The 25,062-nt window shown below is 36.3% G+C and overlaps 1 protein-coding gene across 2 annotated transcripts in view; it reads left to right on the top strand.

Annotated features, from left to right (window-relative positions):
• The first annotated feature begins 1,890 nt into the window (after positions 1 to 1,890).
• The window catches only part of SLC25A21 (solute carrier family 25 member 21), a 454,686-nt gene continuing 431,514 nt past the window's right edge, over positions 1,891 to 25,062 (top strand). For both annotated transcript variants that reach the window (XM_069464356.1, XM_069464346.1), the window contains exon 1: positions 1,891 to 2,335. In XM_069464356.1, coding sequence (XP_069320457.1) covers positions 2,266 to 2,335 — 70 coding nt within the window. In that variant the 5' untranslated portion in view covers positions 1,891 to 2,265. The remainder of the gene's footprint in view (positions 2,336 to 25,062) is intronic.

Here is a 25,062-nt window from a genome sequence, read left to right as displayed (position 1 = left end):
AGACCACAAACCTGCACCCTCCTACTCCAGATAAGATCTTCAGAGGTGAAGATACTCATGGGAATAATGATATAAAAAGGCTGTCTTTAAATTTTGACCTAGTAAGGTGTGGTGGCTTGTACTTGCAACCACAGCTACTTGGAAGGCTGAGGTGGGAGGATTGCTTGAGGCCAGCCTGGGAAACCAGACAAGGTAGTGAGACCCTGTCTAAACAAATCTTGACCTAAATGTATTATTGCATTTCCTGAATAATCTAGGGAAGGCAAAAATTTACTTACACTGCAAGATAGTAGGATCTCCTCCGTTAGATTATACATGTGACAGGCATGGTGTGTGTGTGGATTTTTAGTTATATTGTCAGCATCTAGGAAAGTGCTGATAGTAAGCTCTCAATGAATGTACAATTTGGTTCAGTGTGTGCCTTGGGGTTTAATAGTTGTGACCAATATTTTTTAAACTTAAAATATGCTCTACTTATGTACAAATAAATTAAATTAATTTGGGGGGCATTTAACTATTATATGTTTGTGTGTGACAGAATGTAGTTTGTTCAGCCTGGGGTTAATGTTTGAATCTACAATCCACTATCAGAAGAAGGAAGCCTAAATTACCCTTGGTGTGATTTTGGAAAACTCAGTTTCCACTTTGGAAAATGAGGGAAACATTTCCAATGAGCTCTGAAATTCTGTTTCTATGCCTAGTATACAATAGGTTCTCAATATTTGTTGAATAAGTGATTCTGTAATGCACTCAAGACCCCAAATTAGTAAAGGACTGAACGATATTGCTCAAAAGCTTTTATTCTATCTAGTTAGCAAAATTTCTGAAAACTACTCTTGGTAAACATTTTCAAACTTAGCAATTTTAATAAAATATTTAATCAAATGAGAAACTTTATTTTTGCATATCAGATCACATAAACAGTAAGTTTTCCCAATTCCTCAAACACTTTAAATAATTTTGCCAGTCAGATATCAGTATTACTATTAATGGCTTCCCCTAAGAAATAAAAATGACTAATTTGTTGTATTCTGTACATTTGATTGGAAATCATATGTATTGAGTTGAACTATACTAAATTGCTGCTATTCAATAGTTTTGACCTTCAAAAATGGCAATTGTATATGGCTCAACTAAATATGTTTAGTATTAACAAGTTTAAGAAATATGACGAGGGGTTCCAAAGCCTCTCAATTCGCCCTTTTAATCTTATCATCTCCTGCCTGTTAGGGGTGTGGCAGGTATTTTTCTAAAATTTCACAATCTTGTATCTCTTTTACATAGCATTTGCAACTTGTGGTTTAAAAATAGTATAAATTTGTATTTTTGTTTTGCTAACTATGGTAAGGAGCAAGTATGAGTAATTGAATGTTTTATAGAGAGAATATACTGTAAGTTCCTTAATGATTTAGGTCAGTGGTTCACAATTTTAACATTCATAACAATCACCAGAGAACTTGTTAAAATTGTTAAAACACAAGTTTCTGGGCCCTATCCCCAGAGATTAACAAATTCACAAATTATGCTAATAATGCTGGGTACTAGAACCAAACTTTGAGAACCACTAACCTGGGTGTTGGAGAGACTTATTTGTAACTTATTTCTTTTTTTTGGTCTTTCAGTAGATAAACTCAATATATGAGATACATTCCCTTAAAACTATTTTTGGTAAAGTAGTACATTAGCTCAATTGTAAGATAATTGTAAATTGGATTTGCTTTGACTTGACTTAGTTGCTACAGTCCACAATTTCAGGACAACTGACTCCGAGGAATTCATTTATCAGTCCCTTCTTTCGAACTGCACTGTGCTCTGGCTTGCCCGAAGAAACAAGGGTCGCCCCAGCCTTGCACTTAGTACTTCAAGCCCGGGTCACCTCACTTGCGTTATCAAAGACAGCGCGTCCAGCTTGATAAACTCTGCGGGAGGCTCCTGATAGGGAAGGTTTTGGGCGTCAGTCTAGGAGTCCAAGCCTGACCCGCTGCAGTGGGCAAACTCAACTCCATCAGCAAGTTTTCTTTCCAGTGACTTTCTCTGAGCAAAGGGCGCCCCAGACGGAGCGCGGCAGACAGGTTTCCGACCGGCCGTAGATCACGCAGCAAATTTGCGCCCTGAACCTTCGCCTTCCAGCAGTTGTTGCATTGCCGCCCCACAAGGGGCCACTCGGCCCGAGGATCAACCCCAGCCCCAGCTCTCTGGGTTAGGAGAGGCCGTGCAGACCGGTGTTCAGGCTGCGAGCTCGCCCACTTATCTCAGCCCGCGAAGATGTCGCCCAAGCCCGATGTCGGCTTAGCCCGTGAGGCTTCTCGGCAGATCGTGGCCGGTGGTTCTGCTGGTAAGGTCGTCCCGCCCCGCTGGAGGCTAGTCGTATTCAGTACCGCGTGTCCCGACAACATTTCCCGTACAGGTGTCCCAACCGCAGTTCTGCCCTCTTCCTCAAAATTCTGCGCTCCCGGCGCAAAGATTGAGCCGCTGAAGCGCGAGAGCAAAGGAGGCGGGGAGCGGGCGGCGAAGGCCGGGTGCCTCATGTAAAGTAGCCGCGGCGCTCGCGCGGGCCGCTCTCGGGTTCCGTCCGGCCTTCTCTGTTCCTAGCCTAGACAGCAAGGGTGGCAGCCCCAAGGCCCGCAACTTTAAGGAGTCCTTTTTGCCTTGCTGGCTGTTTTACTTGAAAATGTCCTAGTTTCGTCTTAGTTTTGCTGTCAATTGTAGACTCTTACAAGCTAGCTCACATCTTATATAAATCCTGCCTCCCTCATCAAAGTACTTACTTCAGGACCCCGCAGGGCTTCTTAATGCATACTCTGCTTGCTTGGGGACATTTGTGCCTTAAATAGGCACATTAAAATCAAATGCATATGTTAACACATAAAAACACCTTTGATATAATGGACTCACAATTTATGGCGAGTTATGCTGTGGGAAAAAAAACTTTAGAAAAAAAATCTATTATAACTAATCTTGGAAATAATTACCATTAAATGTGGCTGTAGAAAGTTATTAACCATAAGATACGTCATGTGCATGTAATTTAAAGATATTTGAAATATAAATTATGAGTTGGTTGAAAATTTAATCTTACATGCTGTGATGCATTTTTATTATAAATATGTAAAGTATGTATCATAACTGGCTCGTCACCATAAAACATTTTATAAATGCAGCTATTTTAATAAATTATATTATGGTAACTCTAATAAATCATATTAAGACACAGACTAGAAGATGTCTAATGTTTAACTTTGACTAGGTAAAATTTACTTTATTTTCAAACAAATTTGGACTTTTTCTAAGGGACTGCTTATGATTAGTTATCATTATGTCATGAACTGCTTGCATCTCAGGTGTACCAAAGCCACCAGATGTGTCTTTTACAATCTGCACACTTTCCTAATGATGTCATTTTATTAATATAACAATTGAGGCATTCTTTTCTTATAGGTAATCGTGTAATGTCCATTCATTATTATGATGACAGTGGCCCCACTGCTTACTTTTTTAGTTGTTTCCCAGTAGTGATGATGAATTTGCACCAATTTATTCACTATTTTAGGGTAAATTCCACAATGTTCAAGGCTCTTCCAGCTGATCACCTGCCTTGTGATCAAAGAAAACTCAGCTGGCCCAAAGGGAAAGTGAGGTTAATTGATCAATATCCTAAGCTATGACAAATGACTCATAAGACATCTGCATATTGATTTAGACAATCCTACTATATATCAGGCACTGCTAAACTCAAAGAATGTTAAAAGTGGATCATACTCTAATCCCATTTACACTGTTTTGTTGGATAAGTATTTATCACAGACATAATGGGTGATTCACCATAATTCTTACAATTGTAACTAATATGAATGAAAATTAGGACATTTATAAGATAAAAGTAGTTGCACAGTTGATTTGTATATTTTGTACTTTCATAATAGTAAAATAGAGTCCCGTCTTCTTTTACTTGACTGAAAGCATTTTCATAAAACTTTATATTTATTGCACTGTAATAAATGTAGACTAACACTATTACATAAACTAGGTCAAGGGCCAGAAAGCAATCAATATATAGGAGAGGTAGAATTTTAATAAAAACAGAAAATGCATTTGGTTGTCTGGCACTCGATTCTAATTACTGATACTGCCATTGAATATAATGTGTGTATGTGGGGGGGCTGTTATATGACCTTTGGGTTATAAAGGTCAAAAACACGTTCTGGCTTTTTTAGGGAAAATAAAAAAGAAACTGGGGAGGTTTATTGGAGAGATACCAGGGTATCTCTTGGAATTCAAGGTCTGGGATGCATTCCTGGAACAAACTGGAATCAGAGCATGAAGCACTGAGGGGAACTCAGGAAGTGAACTAATTGCCATCTCTCTCTCTCTCTCTCTTTTTTTTTTTCTTTTTTTTTTGAAATAAAATGGTTCAAATATTTATTGTTTGAAAGTAGAGTAAATATGTTGATTGACTTTTTTTTTTTTTTCCATCTCTTCTCTTTCTCAAGTGGTCAAGCATTCCCAAGGCAGCAGGGAGGTGGGAATAATAGGGCCACAAGTATTACTACTACAGCTGTTAGGATGACTTGCCATAGTTTCACGATTTTGCCTGGTAAGGAGTAAACATGCCAAAATAGATACAGAGAGTTTCTTACTTATACAGACAGCAAAAGTAAGTCATCATGGTACCAGTTCCCTGTGCCCTAGTACCACAGAAAACACTGAACTGAAGCCCAGCGGGTAGGTGTTGTGAGTGGTGGGTCACTCTGCTTTTGAGGACCTACCTCTAAACCACAGCCAAGCAGTTTTATAGACTTATGCTGAAGTCTGCAGTTGTAATCTACATGAAGGTAAGGTGGAAGGTCTTGTGCTCTACTGAAACTAGAGAGATGGATGGGCAAATGGCCTTGTGGCAATCTTCCACAGGACAGGAAGGAGAAACGGCCTCTTAATAGCTCCTCACGGGCTGCTTACCTTCCCTTTCACTTGGAGAAATTACAGGGCATTCTGTAGAGTCAGGCCAGACTGTGGTCAAGCCTTGCCTACCCAGCCTATGTGGAGATCTATGTCACGCTGTGTAGCGATTTCCCTGTGTTCTCCTGGTGTCCACATCAGTCTTCTTTCTTACAGTTGACCGCTGTTTTTTGCTCTTCTAGTCCATGTAGCAGAATGTAGTCCCTAGCAGATTCTAAGTATACATGCTCTTGGCTTCTGTTCCTTACAGAGAGCAAGAGACTGGCTTTCTTTTTTTCAGTTCTAGTTCAAAATCCTGGGATAAAGACTCAAAATAACCCAGCATTGGGAGAGGCCCACCTCTGCAGCAATCAACTGTGGCCAATCCCTATGTAGACTGGTGGGGAAGGTAGGTTGGGGAACCTTAGGGGAGATTATTTTCCAGAGGAAAAAACTAGATGGATCATGAGATAGGCAATAGGTGTTCTCTATAACAGTATATGCCTGCCTTTTATTAGAAGATGGTTTGTAATATTTTCATTTAAAAGACTAAAGAGATTGATGCATTGACAGTTGCTTGGACAATATAGATCTAAAGCCTGGCCTTGAGATTGTAGCTACAGCTATTATATATAGATCTTGTTACCAGTGGCAACTTTGTCTTATGTGATGAAGGCTGTGCTCAAGACAAGTCAATATGTACTGGATTTTTACAGAGCAGGCTTCTAGTCTGTGTTCTCAGCTTCAAGTAATAGCATAAGATTCAAGTGAGAGAGTCATAGAAGCCAATGATGAGAGCTTTAGGGAGATCAGCAAGGGCCAGTGCTGCAAAGGGGTAAAGATGAGAATGAGAAGAGGTAACTGGAGTGGACCTTTGGTACTCAAATTGTGGTCCATGGATGAGCAGCCGGAATGAGTATGGTAGCCCCTGAAAGCTTGTTGAAAATGTAGGATCTCAGGCCTCACTCCACGCTGACCATATCAGAATCTGCATTTTAAGAAGGCCCCAAGTCATTGGTTTGTATTATATAAAGTTTTAGAAGAATTGTGTTAGAAGACCTTTGAGAAAAAATATTCATGGACTGGGAAGACCAAAGCCAAACTGCAGAGGGTTGGAAGTGAAATCTGTCTTGGTTTTCATGGCTGACCAGAAAAAGAAGAATGAATTCTGTATTCCTTAGTATGTGCCCTCAATTTTAGCGTTCAGGCTTATTTTCCATCCCTCTCCTACACATTCCATCCAGTTTCTGCTAAATAGGTCTGCTCACCATTCTTGGATGTTGCCTATACCTTTCCATCTTTATTCCCAGTGCCTGGAATGTCTTCCTCCTTATTTTCTCTACTAATCGAAATCCTATCCATTTTCCAAGGCCCAGCTTGAAAATGATTTTCTGCATAAATGTTTCCCAGATGGCCTCTACAGCTCCATCCAGCTTTGACATTCTCATTAACACGTGAAAGATGCAAATAATAAAGCTAGCTAACATTTATTGGGTAAATACTAAATGCCAGACCCAGTTCTAAGCTTTGCATGTATTAACATTTTTAATCCTCACCACAACTCCATAACGTAGGCAGGATTATAATCCCCAGTTACAGGGAAAGACACTGATGCGCAGAGGGGATAATTAACATGCCATGGTTGAACAAGCGTGCAGCCATTTTTACAGGAAATGAGGGGTAGGAGAGGCACTGGGAGAATGCTGTTCCCACTGCCAGGCAGTTTTTGAAGCCAGAAAGCTCAAGTTACATCTACTAGCTATCCTTATCTCTGGAGCTCTGATTAGTTTACATTCCTTAAAAGAACTCTTTTATCCACAAATACAATCCTTACAGTTTTTCCACTGAATGGTATCTTGCTCACTCCAAATAATTTCATCTGTATAGGAAAAAAATTAGCTTTCAAGAGCATGGTTCCACCTGAGACCCTGACCAGTTTGGGCCCTTTCGTGTATTTTCAAAGCTGTTGGGGTTGTTCTTATTTTCCATGTCATATAGGAGCCTGTTAGACCCACACAGATGGTCATTCTTTACAGCCTCTCACAGGGTTTTCACATCCAACTTCAGAACCTCCCAGGGTCTGTGACAAAGTCCCCTTGGGGCCCTGAGAGGCCCTGCTCTTGCCAAGGCCTGTCAGGCTTCCTCCTGAAGTCATGCCTAGGCCCTGTCCACACTGAATTCTCTTCTACAGTGGCAACTCTAGGACCCTCCGCCTGCCTCCTGAAATCTTATATCCCTCAAAGTCAGCAAGGCCAACTCAGAATGATTCCTACAGCATTATTCCCTTCTATATACCATGTACATGAGCACCGTGCTGGCAGGACACTGATTTATTTTCCAAAATTTCTAGGCTGCTGGTTCCTCCTCTCCAACCTCAACTTAGTTCCTGGTGTCTTGTAGGGACTTGCACTCCACCACATCTTCATCAATTATTGCGTTTTTACTTTGTGCATCTCTCTGGAGTCCATTGTTTTCGTTGAAATTAATTGTTTTAGCCAAAGTATTCTGGAAACAAGTTTTCCAATTTTACACTAAACATAATTCAAGTACTTTGTGCAGTGTAATCTCACTAATTGCCTTCAAAGAGTCAAATGAGAGTGAAATGAAAAAACTTTTTGTGGGCGAGAAACCTGGGATTCATGCATAGGCTTCAGGGAGAGTAATTGTCTGAAAGTATATGCAAATTGTGCCCTATTCTGATAGGGAGAGAATCCAAGGCTTTTAACCTAAAAAGGTTAATAAAGCATAAATAAATAAAACATAATAAAAACATAAAGGATAATTTCAAATCTTCATTTTTTTAAACTGATCTTCTATATCTTATGCTTCGTTTTCACAAGATTTCTACCTTTTCTTACTTTAACATAATAGTTAAAATACAGTTAAAAGAAATTCCTTAACAGTCAGTGTGTATACTAGAAGTCTTCTGGATTTTAATTTGGACTAGGTAATAAAAGGGCTGATACACCAGGGGGTAATGAAGGTTAAATTTTTGATCAAGGAAAATTCTTTTTTAGAATGGGCGCAAAGGGGACACACATGTGATTTGGATAAATGGCACCTTTGGAAATTCAGGATTTGGGAAAATGTAATTGTTTGATAATAAATAGCAGGTTATAGTGAAACAGGTGAGCCTTTATGACACATCAAAGGGAGGCTGGAACCCATTATCTGGGTAATTAGGGAGAAAAAAATCCCCCTTATTTCAACCACACAGGAGGAAGCAACTCTATTGCTCAAATTAATTATAAAATACCTTTAAGGGATGTGTTTTAATTAAAATGTAGCTTGTCTGTCTTTAAGAAAATCTAGTTCTCTAAAATAGGAATTTAAGAACAAATAAAATATGAATTGCATAACCACATTTCAGAGGATATCTTATTTTACTCTCCTTCCCTACAAGATGTTTTAAAAGTGTAAGTACTCTTAATATGTGGGTACCTGATTCAAATGACATAAAATGTAAAATAACTTTTACACAATGTTCTAGGAACATATTGTTAAACCAGCCCTTCCTCACCTCCCTGTTGCTCCGAGACTTGATTTATGACATCTCAGAGCATTGAGAACCAGGTGTTTCAGAGTATAGCACAGTAGGTGCTCAGAAATGTTTGTTGACTATATTAATAAATAATTGTCAGAAGCCCAAGCCATAGAGTATTATTCTTAGGCTCCTACTCTGAAGAAAGAAAAGTATTCAGGGGTTTTAGTCATTAGACAACATTTGCAATAATATTATACTTTATTTCAACAATACTTTCTTTTGTTGAAATCATTCAGTAAATAATGTGAAAAAAATACCTTTAGATCTAAAATCTCTGTCACCTTATGAGTGAGAGGCTTATGATAATCTTTTTATTTATGTTTCATCTTTCATTCCAGTACCACAAACTGAAAAGAATTGCACAAATCCTTTTCAGACATTTTTATGATTTAAGTAGGTGATATCTTTAAAATGACAATGCATGAAAGAAACCATGTTAATGGACTTCTATAGGATTTTCACAATTGTACTAGATTTTAACTGGTTTTTGTTACCTATTTCCCTTTCTTTTTTCTTTCATTCTCACGTTGTTATTATATCTAAATTGGCAGACAGTTATTTTCCAAGTAACTAAGATATTTAAATGTTTTTGTCAATTATTTCACACTTTCATATGATCACAGTTTTATACACATTGTAAATATCTATTAGATCTGTATTTTTAAATTTATTTATATAGACCTTATATTAGTTGGTAGGGTTGCCAGAACAATGTACCACAAACTGGATGGCTTAAACAACAGGAATTTATTCTTTCACAGTTCTGGAGGCTGGAAGTCCAAAGTCAGAGTGTCATCAGGGCTGGCTCCTTCTGGAGGCAGTGAGGGAGAATCTGTTCCTTGCCTCTCTGCTGGCTTCTGGCAGTTGCCAGCAGTCCTTGGTATTCCTTGGCTTGTGGACACAGTACTCCAATCTCTGCCTCCATTGTCACATGGCATTCTTTCCCTATCTATTTGTGTCCCTCTTCTTATAATGACATCAGTCATTGGATTAGGGTCCACTTTAATTCAATATGACCTCATCTTGATGACATCTGCAAAGACCCTATTTCCAAATAAAGTCACATTCACAGGTACTGGGGTTAGAACTTGAACACATTTTTTTCAGGGACACACACAGTTCAACCCACAAGAGACATTCTATTGTATTTTTCACCTCATGTTGTGTTTCTGAAATTCACGTCCCATATCTCAAGCTATGGCCCTGTCTTCCTCCTTCCTTTCACAGTCAACCTTTCTGAAAAGTTCCTCACTCAGTCTTCAGCTTACTGCGATTGGCATATCCATCTTTACCTTTCTGCTGAACCTGTTAACTGCTGCTTTTCATTTCTAATTCTATCTAGTCTTTGTGGAATTTCACATCTCTGACCATTTTTTCTCTTTAAAGGGTCTCTGCAGTTGATTTTCACTCTCTTCTTTTCATCTGATCACGCTTTTACTGTCTCCTTTGCTGGCTCCTCTTCCCCTTTCCTCAAAAATTGATATTCTACATAGTTCTAAGTTCTCTGCTCCTCACATTCTGTTATCTCCCTGAACAAGCCCACCTACTCTGTGGCTTCAGTATTACCTATTTGCAAGTGGCTCCCAGATCTGTATCTCCAGCTTCTTTGTGCCCTGCAGACTCACATTTCTAAGGTATACAGTAGAAATAACATGGAATTGAGGGTCAAGTGGACTCTACTGATTTTCAAACATGTTTTAGAGATACATTTTGAAACTAATATCAGATCTTCAAATACTATTTTCTCTTGGTTATATAGTTGTGCTCATTTCTATTTTGAATTCAGTTTTTTAAATTTTTTTTTATTTCAAAATATTAAGGGAGTGCAAATGTTTTTGTTACATGGATTGCTTTTGTAATGTTTGAGTCATGGCTATAAGTGTGCCTAACACCAGAATGGTGTTCATTGTACCCTTCAGGTAGGTTTTTGTCCATCCCCTCCTCCTCCTTCCTCCCTGCTTGATTTCCAATGACTTAAACATCCCTCTGTGCACATGTGTGCCCATCAGTTAGTTCCAATTTAATAGCGAGTACACGTGGTACTTGTGTTTCCATTCTTGAGATACCTCACTTAGGATAATGGTCTCTAGTTCCATCCAAATTGTCGCAAAAGGCATTAATTCATCCTTTTTATGGCTGAGCAGTACTCCCTGGTAAACATATACCACATTTTGTTAACACACTCATAAACTGATGGGCACTTCGGTTGATTCCACATCTTTGCAATTCTGAATTGTGCTGCAATAAACATTCGAATGCAAGTGTCTTTTTGATAAAATGACTTCTTTTCTTTTGGGAAGATACCCAATAGTGGGATTGCTAGATTGAATGGCAGGTCTACTTTTAGTTCTTTGGGAATCTCCAATACTGTTTTTCATAGAGGTTGTATTAATTTGCAGTCCCACCAACAGTGTATAAGTGTTCCTTTCTTTCTGCATCCATGCCAGCATCTATCGTTTTTGGACTTTTTAATAAAAGCCATTCTAAATGGGTAAGGTGATACCTCATTGTGGTTTTAATTTGCATTTCCCAGATGATTAGTGATATTAAACATTTTTCGTATGTTTATTGTCCATTTGTCCATCTTCTTTTGAAAGGCTTCTGTCCCTGTCTTTTGCCCACTTTTTAATGGGTTGTTTGTGGGGTTTTTTTTTTTTGCTGATTTGCTTGAGTAGATTCTGGATATTAGTTATTTATCAGATGTATAGTTTACAAATATTTTCTCCCATTCTGTAGGTTGTCTATTTGCTCTGTTGATTATTTCTGAGTTCAGTTTTTTTTATTCATTTTTTTTGTCATCTTAAGTCACAAATGAAATTTGTCAGGTGTTTGTTTGGGTTGAGGGGGTCCTAACTAATTATAACAGTCAATAAATAGGATAAGATAAAAGAGAAATGTCTTATCTTTTTGAGTGCTAACATTTATTGAATGCTTATTATGCATAAAGCACCTTACTTTGCTTAAATCATCTATATTAATTTGTAACTTCTTGAAGATGAGAAAAGTGAAGCTCAGGGAAATTAAGTAACTTGCTCAAGGCCAGTGACAGAGCACAGACTCAAACTTTGTTCTCTTTGTTTTCAAAGCTTGAGCTCTCATCCACTATTCCACCCTGCCTCTTAGAGTACAGAATGAGACATCAGGCAAGCAGCCCCATATATGTATTGCCCCCCTAGGGCTTCTTTTCTCTCTGGTTGGGTTAAATATCATAGCTGCCTTGGGAACTTGAGTATTGATGAACAGAGTCTGTACTCTGTGCAACAGGCCATTTCTTGTGTTTGTAGGACTTTCAAATGCCAGCTGTAGTTCATATATAAAATTCTCCACATTACCCAGCATGGGGCTCTGTCAGTATCAATGGGGGCATCTCTTTCTGCCAGCCCCTCCAGGCAATTGATTAGGAATGGGCCAAACCTCAATCCTCATGTATTACTAATATTAATGGAACCCTTATATAACCAGATAAGTTTCTGGAGTGTCTCACTGAAGTGAGAGCAATCCCAGAATGGATGGACAGGAAGAGCCCGTTTGTGAAAAAGGAGGGATCTTAAGGTGCATGAAATAGGTTTGTGTTGAGCCTTTTCTTTTGTGTGAGTCTGGTTGCTTTAGGTTAAGTGCAAGGGTGAATTTAGTTTAATGTCCGTAAAAACTAGAATGGACTACAAAGGGAGAAGGCATAACTTCCTTATTTTTGGAGAAAGAAGAATGAAATGTATGTTTCAATGGAATTGGATGAACCCAAAATGGAACTGTGACCAAAATGAAAATTTCAGAATGTGGTGAGGGAGGGGGGAAAAGTGGGAGAGCGAGAGAGGGAGTGAAAGAGGGAGAGGGGGAGAGAGAGGGGGAGAGATGGGGAGAGAGAGAGACAGAGAGAGAGCGAGCAAGAAGAAAAAATAAAGGACACACCAATGTGCTAATATTTCTTGAAAAGTTACCAATATTTTTGGACAAGCAAGTGTACCAAATCAGAGTAATACAATGTGGGAAACATTGGTTTTAGTTTTTGTTGCTTAGGCTGCTATTATTAGGATTATTATTTGGGGGAATCATTGTAGAAATAGGTTAAAATACTTTGGAATAAATTGCAAGATCTTCTCCAGAGATTTGAGAATGAGCAGGGTTGTTTTGGAGCATCTTTCTAGGGCAGTACATTTGATTGGCTAGTGTATCACAGTGGATGTTCATATCTGAATCTAAGATAACGTTCTGCACTTGTGCAGACCTATAGGTGGTGCTGTCTTCCTATAATTTTGGTGAAAAAGGAAAGCTTTCTGCAGATAGAGTTAGATCTAGAAATGGGTTAACTTCTAATTAGATTCCACCATTGCAAAGCAGTTGGAACAGGTGCCTTACATAGATCACAGAGGATTCTACACCTGAGAAATACAAAGGATTGTACTTTTGGAATTAATTTTCCATTTAATTATGATTCTCAGCTGTGTATGGAAAATAGGTTTATATATGAGTAAGAAAGAGAAATGGAAGAAACTATTTCTATTTGCTATAATATTTATTTTCTCTATGGTGGTTCTTACTTTGGAATTTGAAGTAGAGTCCTGGATCAAACAAAACTTTTTCTCCAAGTTCTTAGGGCTAGAGTGTATATTACAGTAATAGTAAATTATAAACTTCTGTGAGCAGGAGCTATAGTGCTAAATGCATAGTTGTTTATATTTACGTATCTGAAGCAGCTACTGAAAATGCCATTTCTTGTTTTAATCTACTGGCTTTTAACCTAAGATATTGGGGAGAGTTATGAATAATATTATTTTTCTTAAACATAAGTTCTCAACAGGAGTTTTTTCAGAATAATATATACTGTGTTGTGGATTTAGTTTGTGAATGAGAAGTACAAGTGCTTGCTGCTGTAAATAAACTTTTAACCACAAGATGGCAGTATAACGTTCCCATGTCTTTAAAAACCTTTTTTTTTTTTTTTTTTTTTTTTTTGGTTAAATGATTACTAAATTAAACTGAGTACTTTTTCTCTCTTAATGAGAAATGCATACAGCCAAGGAATTTTAGGACAATTATATAAAGAGGATGAATATTGAAAGTACCGTAATAAATATACAAAGTATTAAAGACTAGTGATTTTTTTGATTTAGTGGTTTTAGTTGCCCTAAGAAAACATTTGTTTTATATTCTTTAACATTGAAATAGGACTGTAATGATATCAAAATTCTAAGGCATATCAGAAACTTTGTTTTACAGAACAATACAGTTTCATTGTGTTTGCCTAATCGAGCCTCAAGAAGTGATAAGACTGTCTGTTTCCTTCATTAGTTGGTAGAGATATGCATTGGTATATACATTCTACTCTTTTGAGCACATGTATGCTGGATATTAGAAATTCAACAGAGAAGCAAGGAAGGGAAGAAAAAGAGAGAAAAGTAGAGACACTGGTATCTAAGTTAAACAAAAAGCAGTGGTGAGAATGATGTCTACGTTATTCTTGTGGGATTTATATCTTCCATAATCAAAAAATGGATCATCTGTTCATTCAATAGTTAAATGGCCATAATCTAGTATTATATGTACTTATAATGTTTTCATTGGTATGCTTACATAATGTGTACTGTTATGTTTCACTTTGCAAAGATGCTTATCACAATTATTTTAGTTTTCCTTGATTTTTTTGTCATTAATTTAAAAGATTACAATGGATCTATTTCTTGTTTTCTAAGTCTTGCAAAGAGTGAGCCCCTTTTAAGTAGAGGCCAGGTCTTGTTTATTTTGTATCTCCAGGCCTAGTAGAGTGCTTAGAATATAGTAGCTACTCAATAAATACATTTTTATTCAAATAGCATTTGCCACAAAGCAGTGAAATTCCATTGAGACCTGTTTTGCTTATGTACTCCTCCCTAATCAGGCATAAATATGGCAGAGGTTAAGAAAAATACCATCTGATTTAGAAGCCAAATACTTTGAACTCTTTCATAGCATTTTATTTTTCTGATAGTGGAAGGAATGTTCCTTGTAGGAGTCATAGTTTCTCAGAGTAGCACTGAAAATATAACTTTTGTGTTTTGACCTAAGGTGTATCTAAATGAAGATGATCCTATGCTAAAGAGGATGATTTGCTCTTTATAATAGAATATCTGACATAATCAATATAAAATGCACAGTTGCTGTTTGTGTGCAGCTATACACAGAAATATTTTATTTTGTAAACTCAAAAAGAAAGTCTTCTACTTCCCATTATTTATGTAAGTTAGAAATGGATGACACAATTTTGTAAAACCACTTTTATGGGCAAGTTGAATGAAAAAAAAAAGATAGTTATCATGCGTAGGAAAGACATATAAGAAAATAATAAGGAATATAGTTACCATGTGTGAGGAAAAGTATAGTCTCAGGTAATACCCTAAATGTGTAGATCATGTTTCAAAAATCTGTAGTTTTAGGTGAGTTGTTTGACATTAGGGTGCATTTCTCCTTAGAATAATGTTATGTAATTCATGGGCAAGCCACAAAAATCTTACTATTATTCCTTGTTTAAAAAAAAAAATCCTGTAACAAGTATGAAATACCACTAATAGGAGCAATGATCCCTGGGGCATTTAGGTTCCTAAGCCAAAATATAGGGTCCTCTATCCTGAGGCTGACTTCCTGGAGCTTTTAAGAGCTCTAAGGGGTGGGAAGTGGGGGAGATACTCAGATGTGGAGTGGCTTCTCCTTGGCAAGGAGATAGGGAGGCACCAGCAGCCAAGAGGAAAAGGGTTCCAGGCAGGATCAGGAAGGCCATTTGAATAGGGCCTCACATTCACAGAGGGCTTCATAAATTTAAATTTTTGAGATTTCTTTCAAGTATGACTAGATATAAAGTCATTGTCTTTGCCATTGCAATTGTGTAGGTTAAAGTAATTACTATGTGACATGTAGTCATTTAAAATAAACTACATTTTAATAACCATGTATGTTAGTTAGCATTTTTTACTTTTTAATATATTGAGAGTCTCAAAAAAATAGAATAGTCTTGAATCTCTTACAACCTGTAAAGGCTCTGGTCCTAAGGGACAAAAGTGAATGGGTTCTAGAGGTTCTTACTCCAGTGGTTCCTGGTACATATTTGTGCAGTGAATAAATGGATGGAGGGATGTAGGGTGAGTGGTCAGACAGTAGTGAAGGAGCAAAGGGGAAGTGCAAACCAAAGAGCTAGGAATAAAAGCAGCCACCAAGTTTGGAGAAAGTGGGGGCCACAGTGATCATTAATATGTATGGGTTGTTAGTAAAATAACTATTTCTAGATTTGAAAATGCCTGCATTTTTTGTCATTTTTTTTGCAGTTTATATAAATCTATATATTCTTACATTTGAATAACATGAGAGGAGTCACACTTTTTTTTTTTTTAGAGATGAGGTTTTGCTCTGTCACCCAGGCTGAAATGCAGTGGGCACAATCATAGCTCCCTGCAACCTCGAACTTCTAGCCTCAAGCCATCTTCCCACCTCAGCCTGCCAAGTATTAATTGCTAGGACTACAGCACATGCCACCATGCCTGGCTAATTTGAGAATTAAAAATCTTGGTCTATTTGGTACTCTGCTTTGTCCCCAGTGCCTAAAACAGAACGTGGTATAGGACAGGTACTCAGTAAACGTGTTGAATGAATAGATGAATTAATAAATGTCAAATTATTTTGGTTCTCAATTTTTAATGTTAATTAATTTAAAACTTCTAAACCTTTCATCAAGATAGTAGAGAACATATTATTTCCTAAACAATCTGAAGGGAGTTGATGTAGTTCCCTTCATGCCCAGTGTTATTAGTGGTAAGGTTAACCATTGCTGCTCACCTGCCACCAAATTCAGACATTACCTCAGGAACCATGCACTGTCCAGGATGCACTATTCCATTGTATTCCTAGTAGCTGCAAAGGAAGAAAAAGGAAATACAAAAGGGCCCTAGTTTTCCTGCCCTGATTACTCTAGGTAGGAGTCAATCTTGGAGGGACTTTAGTTCTAGGTACTCTAAGTCTCATCGATTCTGCAAACCTAGATAGTTGTCTTCCTGGGCTTCCTGGATCTTGTCTGTGCATGTTTCTTCCCAACACCCGGCTGCCCAGGAATGGTTATAAGAAAAATAGAGTATCTGATTATTGAATTTCTTACTGCTTGGAGGTAGATTTGTTTTCTCAAGCTCAAAGGGCACTGTGTTAGTTGTATTTTTTTTCTAGTCAGTCTTTCTACTTATCACCTCCTGCTTTAGGGATACCCAGGTCAGTCCCACATGTGTGGCAGTCAAACGACAGAGGACTTATTCAGTGTGGTCATAGTAACCTAATCTTAATTTTCTGTTCTGGTCTATTAAATTCCTACTGTAGCATTCCAAAGAGTTATATAGCTCATTTGTGTGGGGGTGATATGTGTGTATGTGGAACATATACATTGAAAACATTGATCTACCTCATCTTTATTCTCTGATCTTTGTTTTGGAATTACATAGTTTTCCAAAAATAGTTACATAGTTGACAAACTTTTTAGTCCACTATGAGATTATTGATAAGCAAGGAAATAAGTATGTACTATTGAGATCAACCAAGAAGAGGAAAATAAGGTACCCCATCAAGAAACGTACATGTTTTAATAGTGAATGTTACCTTACAAAGAGCATAGAGGTAAGAATGGGAGGTGGTGTTCTGCGGGGGTTCTGATGCTCTGCTGCCCGACATCAGATCCCAACTCTGATACTAGCTGTGTTACCTTGGGCAGGCAGCTTAAAGTCTTTGTGCTTCACCCATAAAATAAAGATAGGATGCCATCTACTTCATAAGGCTGTTGGAAGGATCAGATGGATTGATAAATGTAACGTGCTTAGAATTGTGCCTACCACTTAGTGAGTGTTCTGTGTTAGTTATTATTAATGGAGAGGTAAAATGTACAAGTATTTAAATATCTTCCAAACATTTTTTTAGATCTTCACAGATGAGTGACACAGTATATGAATACATGCATATATACTAACTATAATTCTCTTCTAAATGTACAGTGTAAACTGTATTTCTGTTTACTTTCTATAAACTTAATCTTATTTCACTATTTTGTTTCAAAACCTAGACATCATTAACATAATCTTTTTTACCAGATGAAGTTGTCTTTTTAGTTCCAAAGTAGAGTCATTAGGTTGCTTCTGGAGGCTTCCTTTCCAGTATTCTAAAGTGGGTCTACAGGAGTGATTCTGAGCTCATATCATAGTAGTCACTCCATCAAATAATTTGGGTCACTTTTCTCCCCTAAGACCTACTTTTTTAAAAAAGAAGGGAATTTATATGTTTGTAGATATTCTATTATATTTATCATTCATAATAAATTTTGAGGTATTAAATTACAAAGTGTTATTTGGAGAAAATTTTATCAATCATTGTTATAATAATCAAGATAAAGAAATAAAGTCCTTGTCTTTAATGTAAATTATTCCATATCCCACCCCAATGATAAAGAGACCACCTGATTGACAACTACTGATTTATAAATTAACTAGGGTCTGTCAGTCTTTTTCACAGGATTTGAAGGTAACATTCATTATTACTCAAGTTTGCAATTAGCTAGCTCTCCTTTTCTCATTGGTTTCTATGTATTTTTTCTAATCCCTCAACTACAGGGTTCAGTGTTCTCAGTCAGGGACTGTTCTAAGCTTCCTACCAAGGCACTCCATGCTTTTCTGACTCTTGTCAATAGCTGCCTAATCTGCCTTTTTAAAACCCTGATTTTATTCTAAGAAAACAGTAGCTAAATTGATAAATTTAATTAATTGTATTTTGTTCCATGGGGATAATGTGTTAAATTTCCAACAGTTTAATCCCTTTTGATGGGTTCCAAATTGTGCCTTTCCTGCAGACAAAGTTTAAGGTATAGTAGGAGAATAAGGAAAAGGATATTTTGACCCACTTAAAAAATAAACGGGCCCTGTCTTCTCCATTGCCCCAAATGTTGGAGAAGCACAATAGGTATTTTTCACAGAGCCCCAGATATCTGATCCATTCTGCTAATGATTATGGAATTATCAGTCAAATACCTTCTCTCCATTTCATCTTGGTTCCTTCCCAAAAAACACTGCCACCACCACCACCACCACCACCCAAGCAAATAAACAGACGTATTAAAATGCTTTCTACCTGGGCTTTAAGCAGCTGTCCTATTATTTACAGACTATTATGTTACTATGTCTACAATCTGCTTTTCAAAAGTATTTTTAAAATTAGTTCTCCCCAAAGCCCATGAATTCATTCAGAAAACATTTCTTGAGTGTTGTGTGTATGCCAGGCCCTGTGATAGCAGGTACCTGTGGCTATTCTGATTTTAACCATGAGGAATGTGCAGTTTAGAAAGGGTGGTAACAGTTAGTCAAACCTGTTTGCCAGAAGGCGGGTGCTTAGTTCACCAAGCTTCACTAAAATTTGATACTTTTGCTTTCGTAAGCTGGTTAGAAGCATTGCATGAAAATCCTGCCAAATTTTGTCCCTTTTTGTCCAAACTTTTTTTAACTTGAAAAGGAATCTCAGTGTGTAAAACTTTCCATTATAAGGCCACCTGTAAACTTAAAACAGTCAAACTGTTTTTTCAGCTGCCTGCAGCTCTGTTTCTCAACTGACTAATACTGACAGATAAAGATGGCTTTCCCCTGAGAAAGATTGTTTTGTTTGTGGTTGTTCTGTCACAACCAGGAGGGACAGCTCCCCTGATCCATAGGGAACACAGAGATACAGTTTACAGACAGACTTATATGCTGACTCGCAACTAAAAAAATAATAGTCAGATAATGATTTCATCGTTCCTTCCTGTGTCCATGACAACTGATAGGTATGCAGCTAGACCGGGACACTGCCTGGGAGTATTCTTTGCTTCAGATATTACTATTTTGATAAAATTTACAATTCATTCTGACAATCAGGCTAAGGAGAAAAGTGTACATTTCCAATATCTGGCTTTTTAGGGTTGTGTATTCCTGAAGGTAATTCTTCTTTCACTTCTTCTATTACCAAGCATTATGACTTGAGCCTTAAAAAATCTGTTTATGAGATAGTTTCTACCTTGATAGTCAGTGATGAAGAGTTACCACTCTGGAGTTGGACAGAGATGTTTGAGTTATGTCTCAGCCAATTAGCACCCATGGGACCTTGGACAAGTTTCTTAATCTTTCTAATTCTCATGTCCTTAGTCATAAAATAGGAATAGTAACAGAATCTTTCTCTATAAGGTTGTTGTGAGTTAAATGAGGTAAATTACATAAAGTACTTAGCCTGCTGCTTGGCACGAGTAAGTATACCATAAATTGGTTTGTTGCCACTGTTACTATATTAATCTCCCCTACAAGACTGTGAGCTCCCAGAGCAGTGGTTCTCAGCCTTGACTACATTTTAGAATCACTTGGGTAACTTTAAGATCCTGATGCCGTGGACACACTCCAGAATGATTAAATCAGAATCTCTGGGGGTTGGACCCAGGACTCAGCATTTTTTAAATTGCTACAGCTGATTCCGATGTGCAGCCAAGGTTGAAAAATACTGTTTTTGAGGATGGGGTCCATATCATATCAAAGTACTTAGACAAAAATGCATGAATAACTTACTAAAGTAGATATTTTGAAAAATAAAGATAATCTAGAAAAATATAAAAAGTGACACATAGTACCTTGCATATTTTGTTTCAAGTATTTTGAATAACTGAATAGGGAAAAGTAAAATTACATGATTTTTCAAAGGACAACTTACTCCCTATCATAGCAGAGTAAATCTGCTAGGAAAAAAAAATGGAAAATTATGACAGAAATGGGAACCTACATTTTGGATGTGTGAGATACAAGTTATACAAATGAAAACTATACTAAAGCAAAATTGTTTTTATATTTTAATGGATTTTTAGAAATGATTTGATTAAAAGAAATAATCATAAAGACAATTCAGTAATATTTTAACACAAAAACCATTATAAATTCAAACACTTCCCACTTGGATCATATATATATTTGTTTAAATTTTGGGAAAAAACACTGGCAAAACACAAAAATGTGCCTTTATGTGCTTATGCTGAATAAGCATCTTTAGCTAGCTATTACAGTATTCAACTTTTGGAACTTTTGGAATAGGAAGGCTAAAATCGGGGATAAACTCAATTGTATTAATTATTTAAGAAAGCTTGAATTTCTTCCTGGCAATCCAAAATAAATTATTATTAAGTTCCTAAGATTTTATAAAGTTAAAAAAAAAAAAAAGGTACTGCCAGAAGTAACTTTCCCAAAGGAATTTCTTAGCCTCCAGTTCTTTAACTAACTGTATTTTCAAAATAGAATTTCCCAATATTTCAACACATCATATTATTTGGTAAGCATATTAGTTCAATTTTAACCTTCAAAAGAATGTTTTTTAAATAAATATTTCATCTAATATTCAGTATGTGTTTCTCTGCATGTACAATTTCAACCTAGATATATTGTTGATAGCCATCATAGTGATTACGCTTGTTTGCTACTGCTAGTTTTGCAGTTACTTTTGTATATATGCTCTCATTCAATTCTTTCAATCTCAGTGAGGGTGCAGATTAAGAATCAGCCTTGTTTTATAATTGGGAAAATTAAGACAGTTTATTAGTGGGTGGTTCAACAGAACCACGGCAAAAAATGTTGGTTTTTAGTCAGATGTTTCTTTCATTAACTCATTGATGCGTTTACCAAGCATTATCAAACTGCAGATATGTCAGATGCAGTTCTAGGCAATGGACATCCAAGATGAGTAAGACATAGTTATTTTTTTGTTTTAACCATCTGAATTTATGAGGTGAGATCTTTTTCAAGTATAATGTTTTGTAATTGTACACTCTGCATTGTTATAACAACAGTTATATGTTATAAAAATGGAATCCTAACCAACTTAAGAGACTCACCCAGCAATTTATTTTAAGTCAACTAGATAGCAAGCTACTTAGCAATGAGTTTATGACTTGTGTTACTTAAGGAGTTACACATAAGAGTGCTGTGAATACATTTTAAAGTTCTTAGCCTGTATCTACCAAGGCAAAACACATGGTCTGAAATTGCCATGGCCAAAGCTAGCAACTCCACAATATAAGAAGGAAGAAAAAAATGCATTGAGGTGGCTCAGAAAACCATAACCACCACCTTCTACAGTTATATTTTACGACAGCCAACTAGAGGCAAAACGAATCTGGACACTAACATCCCTTGCAGCTGAACTTTTTGATGATTTCTGCAGCATTAGGGAATGCTACATTTTTCTAAGAATGTATTATTCAGTGATGCTTTATTTTTTTTTTCCTACAGCTTTTCAATTGCTAAAGTTCATTTTAGTTTAAACTGCTTTAATGATTAAGCATTTTGGTTTATTTTTAATGCTAATTCATCTCAAGTGTTTAGCTGGTTTCTGAAGTAATCTTGTTAATGATTTTAAATACTTGTGCTTACTAGATAGAAATTAAATTCTACAGTAAGGTGTAGAGTTTAAGCTTAATTAATCATTCTTTAAAACATGTCCACTTTTTGCTGATTGGAAAGTCTTAGAGAGAACTTACTGCCTTAACTGTCTTTTGTAATTAGCTATATTGTTTTTATTTTAAAGCATAAATCAGGAGTCAATTAAATGGATAGAAGTATTTTAGTGAAGATTTACAGTTGTCCTAAAGGAAAGAAAGTTCAAAAAGAATATTATATTATTCATTTTTCAGTTACTGAGTGGAAAAATTTTATGTCTTGAAATTTTTCCTTGAATTTTTTACAATTGAAAATATAGGGAAAGAGAAAGGAATTGATCTTTTTTGTGAGTAAAAAATTAAGAGTGTAATGTTGAGAAGTTAAAATATAAGTATTGGTAAACAGCAGATAAATATATCTCTTACTCTTGTATGAAACTATTTTAACTTAATGTCAATAAAGTTTAAATTAGTTCAGACTTTTCTTATTAGAATAAATGTTTCCTTTTAAAATGCATGATAATCATAATCAAGACGAAATTTGTCCTGTTATTTATTTTCAAAATGATTGTACATGTTTAGCAGACTTTTGATTTAAATCCCCAGTGATATATTGGAGACAGATGTTTAGATGACCTCATGTTTAAAGTAATGTTATATTTGGACACAAGACTAAATTTTCCTTAAAATCTTTCCTTATAAGTTAAACTTTGTGGGAGTATACAAAACTAATCAATGATTTGTAGTGGATTAATGCAATTTCTGTATTTTAAATAAAATTTTCTATCTTTTATGGAATTCCTCATAGTACAAAAGAGCTGATTATGAAACAGCTGTTTACAAATGAAAATATTGTTTTTGGCTGGACAGCTAAATGGGAAACAGATTTGAAAAGTTTCATGAATTTGAATGCAAATTTACCATATCATTTATACTGAACCAAAGAACATTGGTAAAAGACTACAACATAGTTTACCAAAAAATTGAGTTGAAGACTCTTGTAGGATACAATATAAACATTTAAAATAGTTTTTCCTTTTTCAAAACTAATTTTTCTTTATGAAAATCAGTGTAACTACAACATGTGTTTAGTATATTTGAAAGATTTTTAAGGAGCTCATAAATAATATTTAACATTTCAGTGAAGAGAAATTAGCAGAAATTAGAAATGTCTGGGCAATTGAATGGAGTGAAATACATAAAACATAACAGATATTATCTGAAGACAATAAATTAATGTATATGAGCAAATGAGTTTAAAGCAGAGCTATATAAGTATTAGCAGACTGTCATTTTCATCAGCATCTAGAATGCTCTCTACTGAAAATCACATTGCTATGGAAATTTTAATTTTAGAAAAACATGGTCTACAATGAATACTTTCACATTTTCTCTCAACTTTTAAACAGTTATTAAGAATTATTTATTTTGGAAATTAGTTTATATAAATGATTTAAAGGCCTTATCTTAATGAATTTTGACTATGAATCTTTTGTGTTTTTTTTTTTTTTTTTTTTTTTTTGAGACAGAGTCTCTCTCTGTTGCCCAGGCTAGAGTGAGTGCCGTGGCGTCAGCCTAGCTCACAGCAACCTCAAACTCCTGAGCTCAAGCGATCCTCCTGTCTCAGCCTCCCGAGTAGCTGGGACTACAGGCATGCGCCACTATGCCCGGCTAATTTTTTCTATATATATTTTTAGCTGTCCATATAATTTCTTTCTATTTTTAGTAGAGATGGGGTCTCGCTCTTGCTCAGGCTGGTCTCGAACTCCTGAGCTCAAACGATCCGCCCACCTCAGCCTCCCAGAGTGCTAGGATTACAGGCGTGAGCCACCGCGCCCGGCCGACTATGAATCTTTTGAATACCCAAATACATAACTAAGGTAGTTAAAACTTCTAGAACTATTGTTTATTTGTTTTTCTTTTTCATTTTTTTCTTCTATTTTTAGAGACAGGGTCTCTTTCTGTTGCCCAGGGTGGAGTGCAGTGGTGCCATCATAGCTAACTGCAGCTTTGAACTCCTGGGCTCAAGCGATCCTCCCCCCTTGGCCTCCCAAGTAGCTGGGACTACCAGCTCACACCAACATGCCAAGTTAATTTATTTTTTTTATTTTTTATTTTTTTGTAGAGACGGGGTTTCACTATGTAGTTCAGGCTGGTCTTGAACTCCTGGCCTCAAGTGATCCTTCCGCCGCCTCAGCCTCCCAAATTGCTGGGATTACTGGAGTGAGCCACCACGTTTTTCTTTATCTTTTTTATTGTCTTTCTCCTTCTCTCACTTTTCTGAAAATGGAATCATTTTTCTTCAGTTGCTTTTTAAAGAATCACCTGGGGAATAAATGCCTTTTGGGGGGTGGGCTAGTACCTCTAGTTCTCTTGTCACCATCTAACATCCTAAGGGATTGATAATCACTCAAGAGAGAAGCAAGTAGAATATGTGCAAATATTTTAAGAAACAAGTTTTGAGGCAAAATGAAGACAAAAGGAATCTAGGAATGCAAGCAACATACGTAAAAGCACTTTAAAACACAATACAGATGTCTTATTGACATTGATGAATGCTGTGTCTTTAATGGATGATCCACCTATAGCATACTTTAATTTTTTCTACACATTTTATTGAGTGTCAGTAGTTAATGAACACTTATAAAACTAATTCAGTGACATACAGACATGTTAAATGGTAGTAGACATAAATTTTAAGGAAGAGTTGATGCCTTATGGCTCCTTTAATGATATATCTTTTACTTTTGAGAACAGTAGAGATTAATTATCACTTTCTAGATTAACCAGACTACGTAGTAGTGATGGCTTATACCACATCATCTATATTCTTTCTTTACTCATGATCTTATTGATGTATAAAAATCAGGCAGCTGGCACAAATGGTGATGATTTGAGAGCCACTAAAGGACGTTTTCTTATTTACTTTATATTTCATACTAAAATATTCACATACATCTTAGAAAAAAAGAAAAATTTCTTGAAGAAATTAAATTAAATTTGGGGTTTTTTTTGCATATTGGACAAAACTAAATTTTGAAAAGACATGTAATTGACGCTATTGAACAAGTAATATTTAAACATAAATGTAACATTTTAATATCAGTATTTAAAAGTCAGTGCCATACTGATTTTTCCAAATGCATAATGTCATGTA

The sequence above is a fragment of the Eulemur rufifrons genome, chromosome 2 (assembly GCF_041146395.1).
Source record: "Eulemur rufifrons isolate Redbay chromosome 2, OSU_ERuf_1, whole genome shotgun sequence".
NCBI lineage: Eukaryota > Metazoa > Chordata > Mammalia > Primates > Lemuridae > Eulemur > Eulemur rufifrons.
This window is presented reverse-complemented; position numbering and strand designations above follow the sequence as displayed.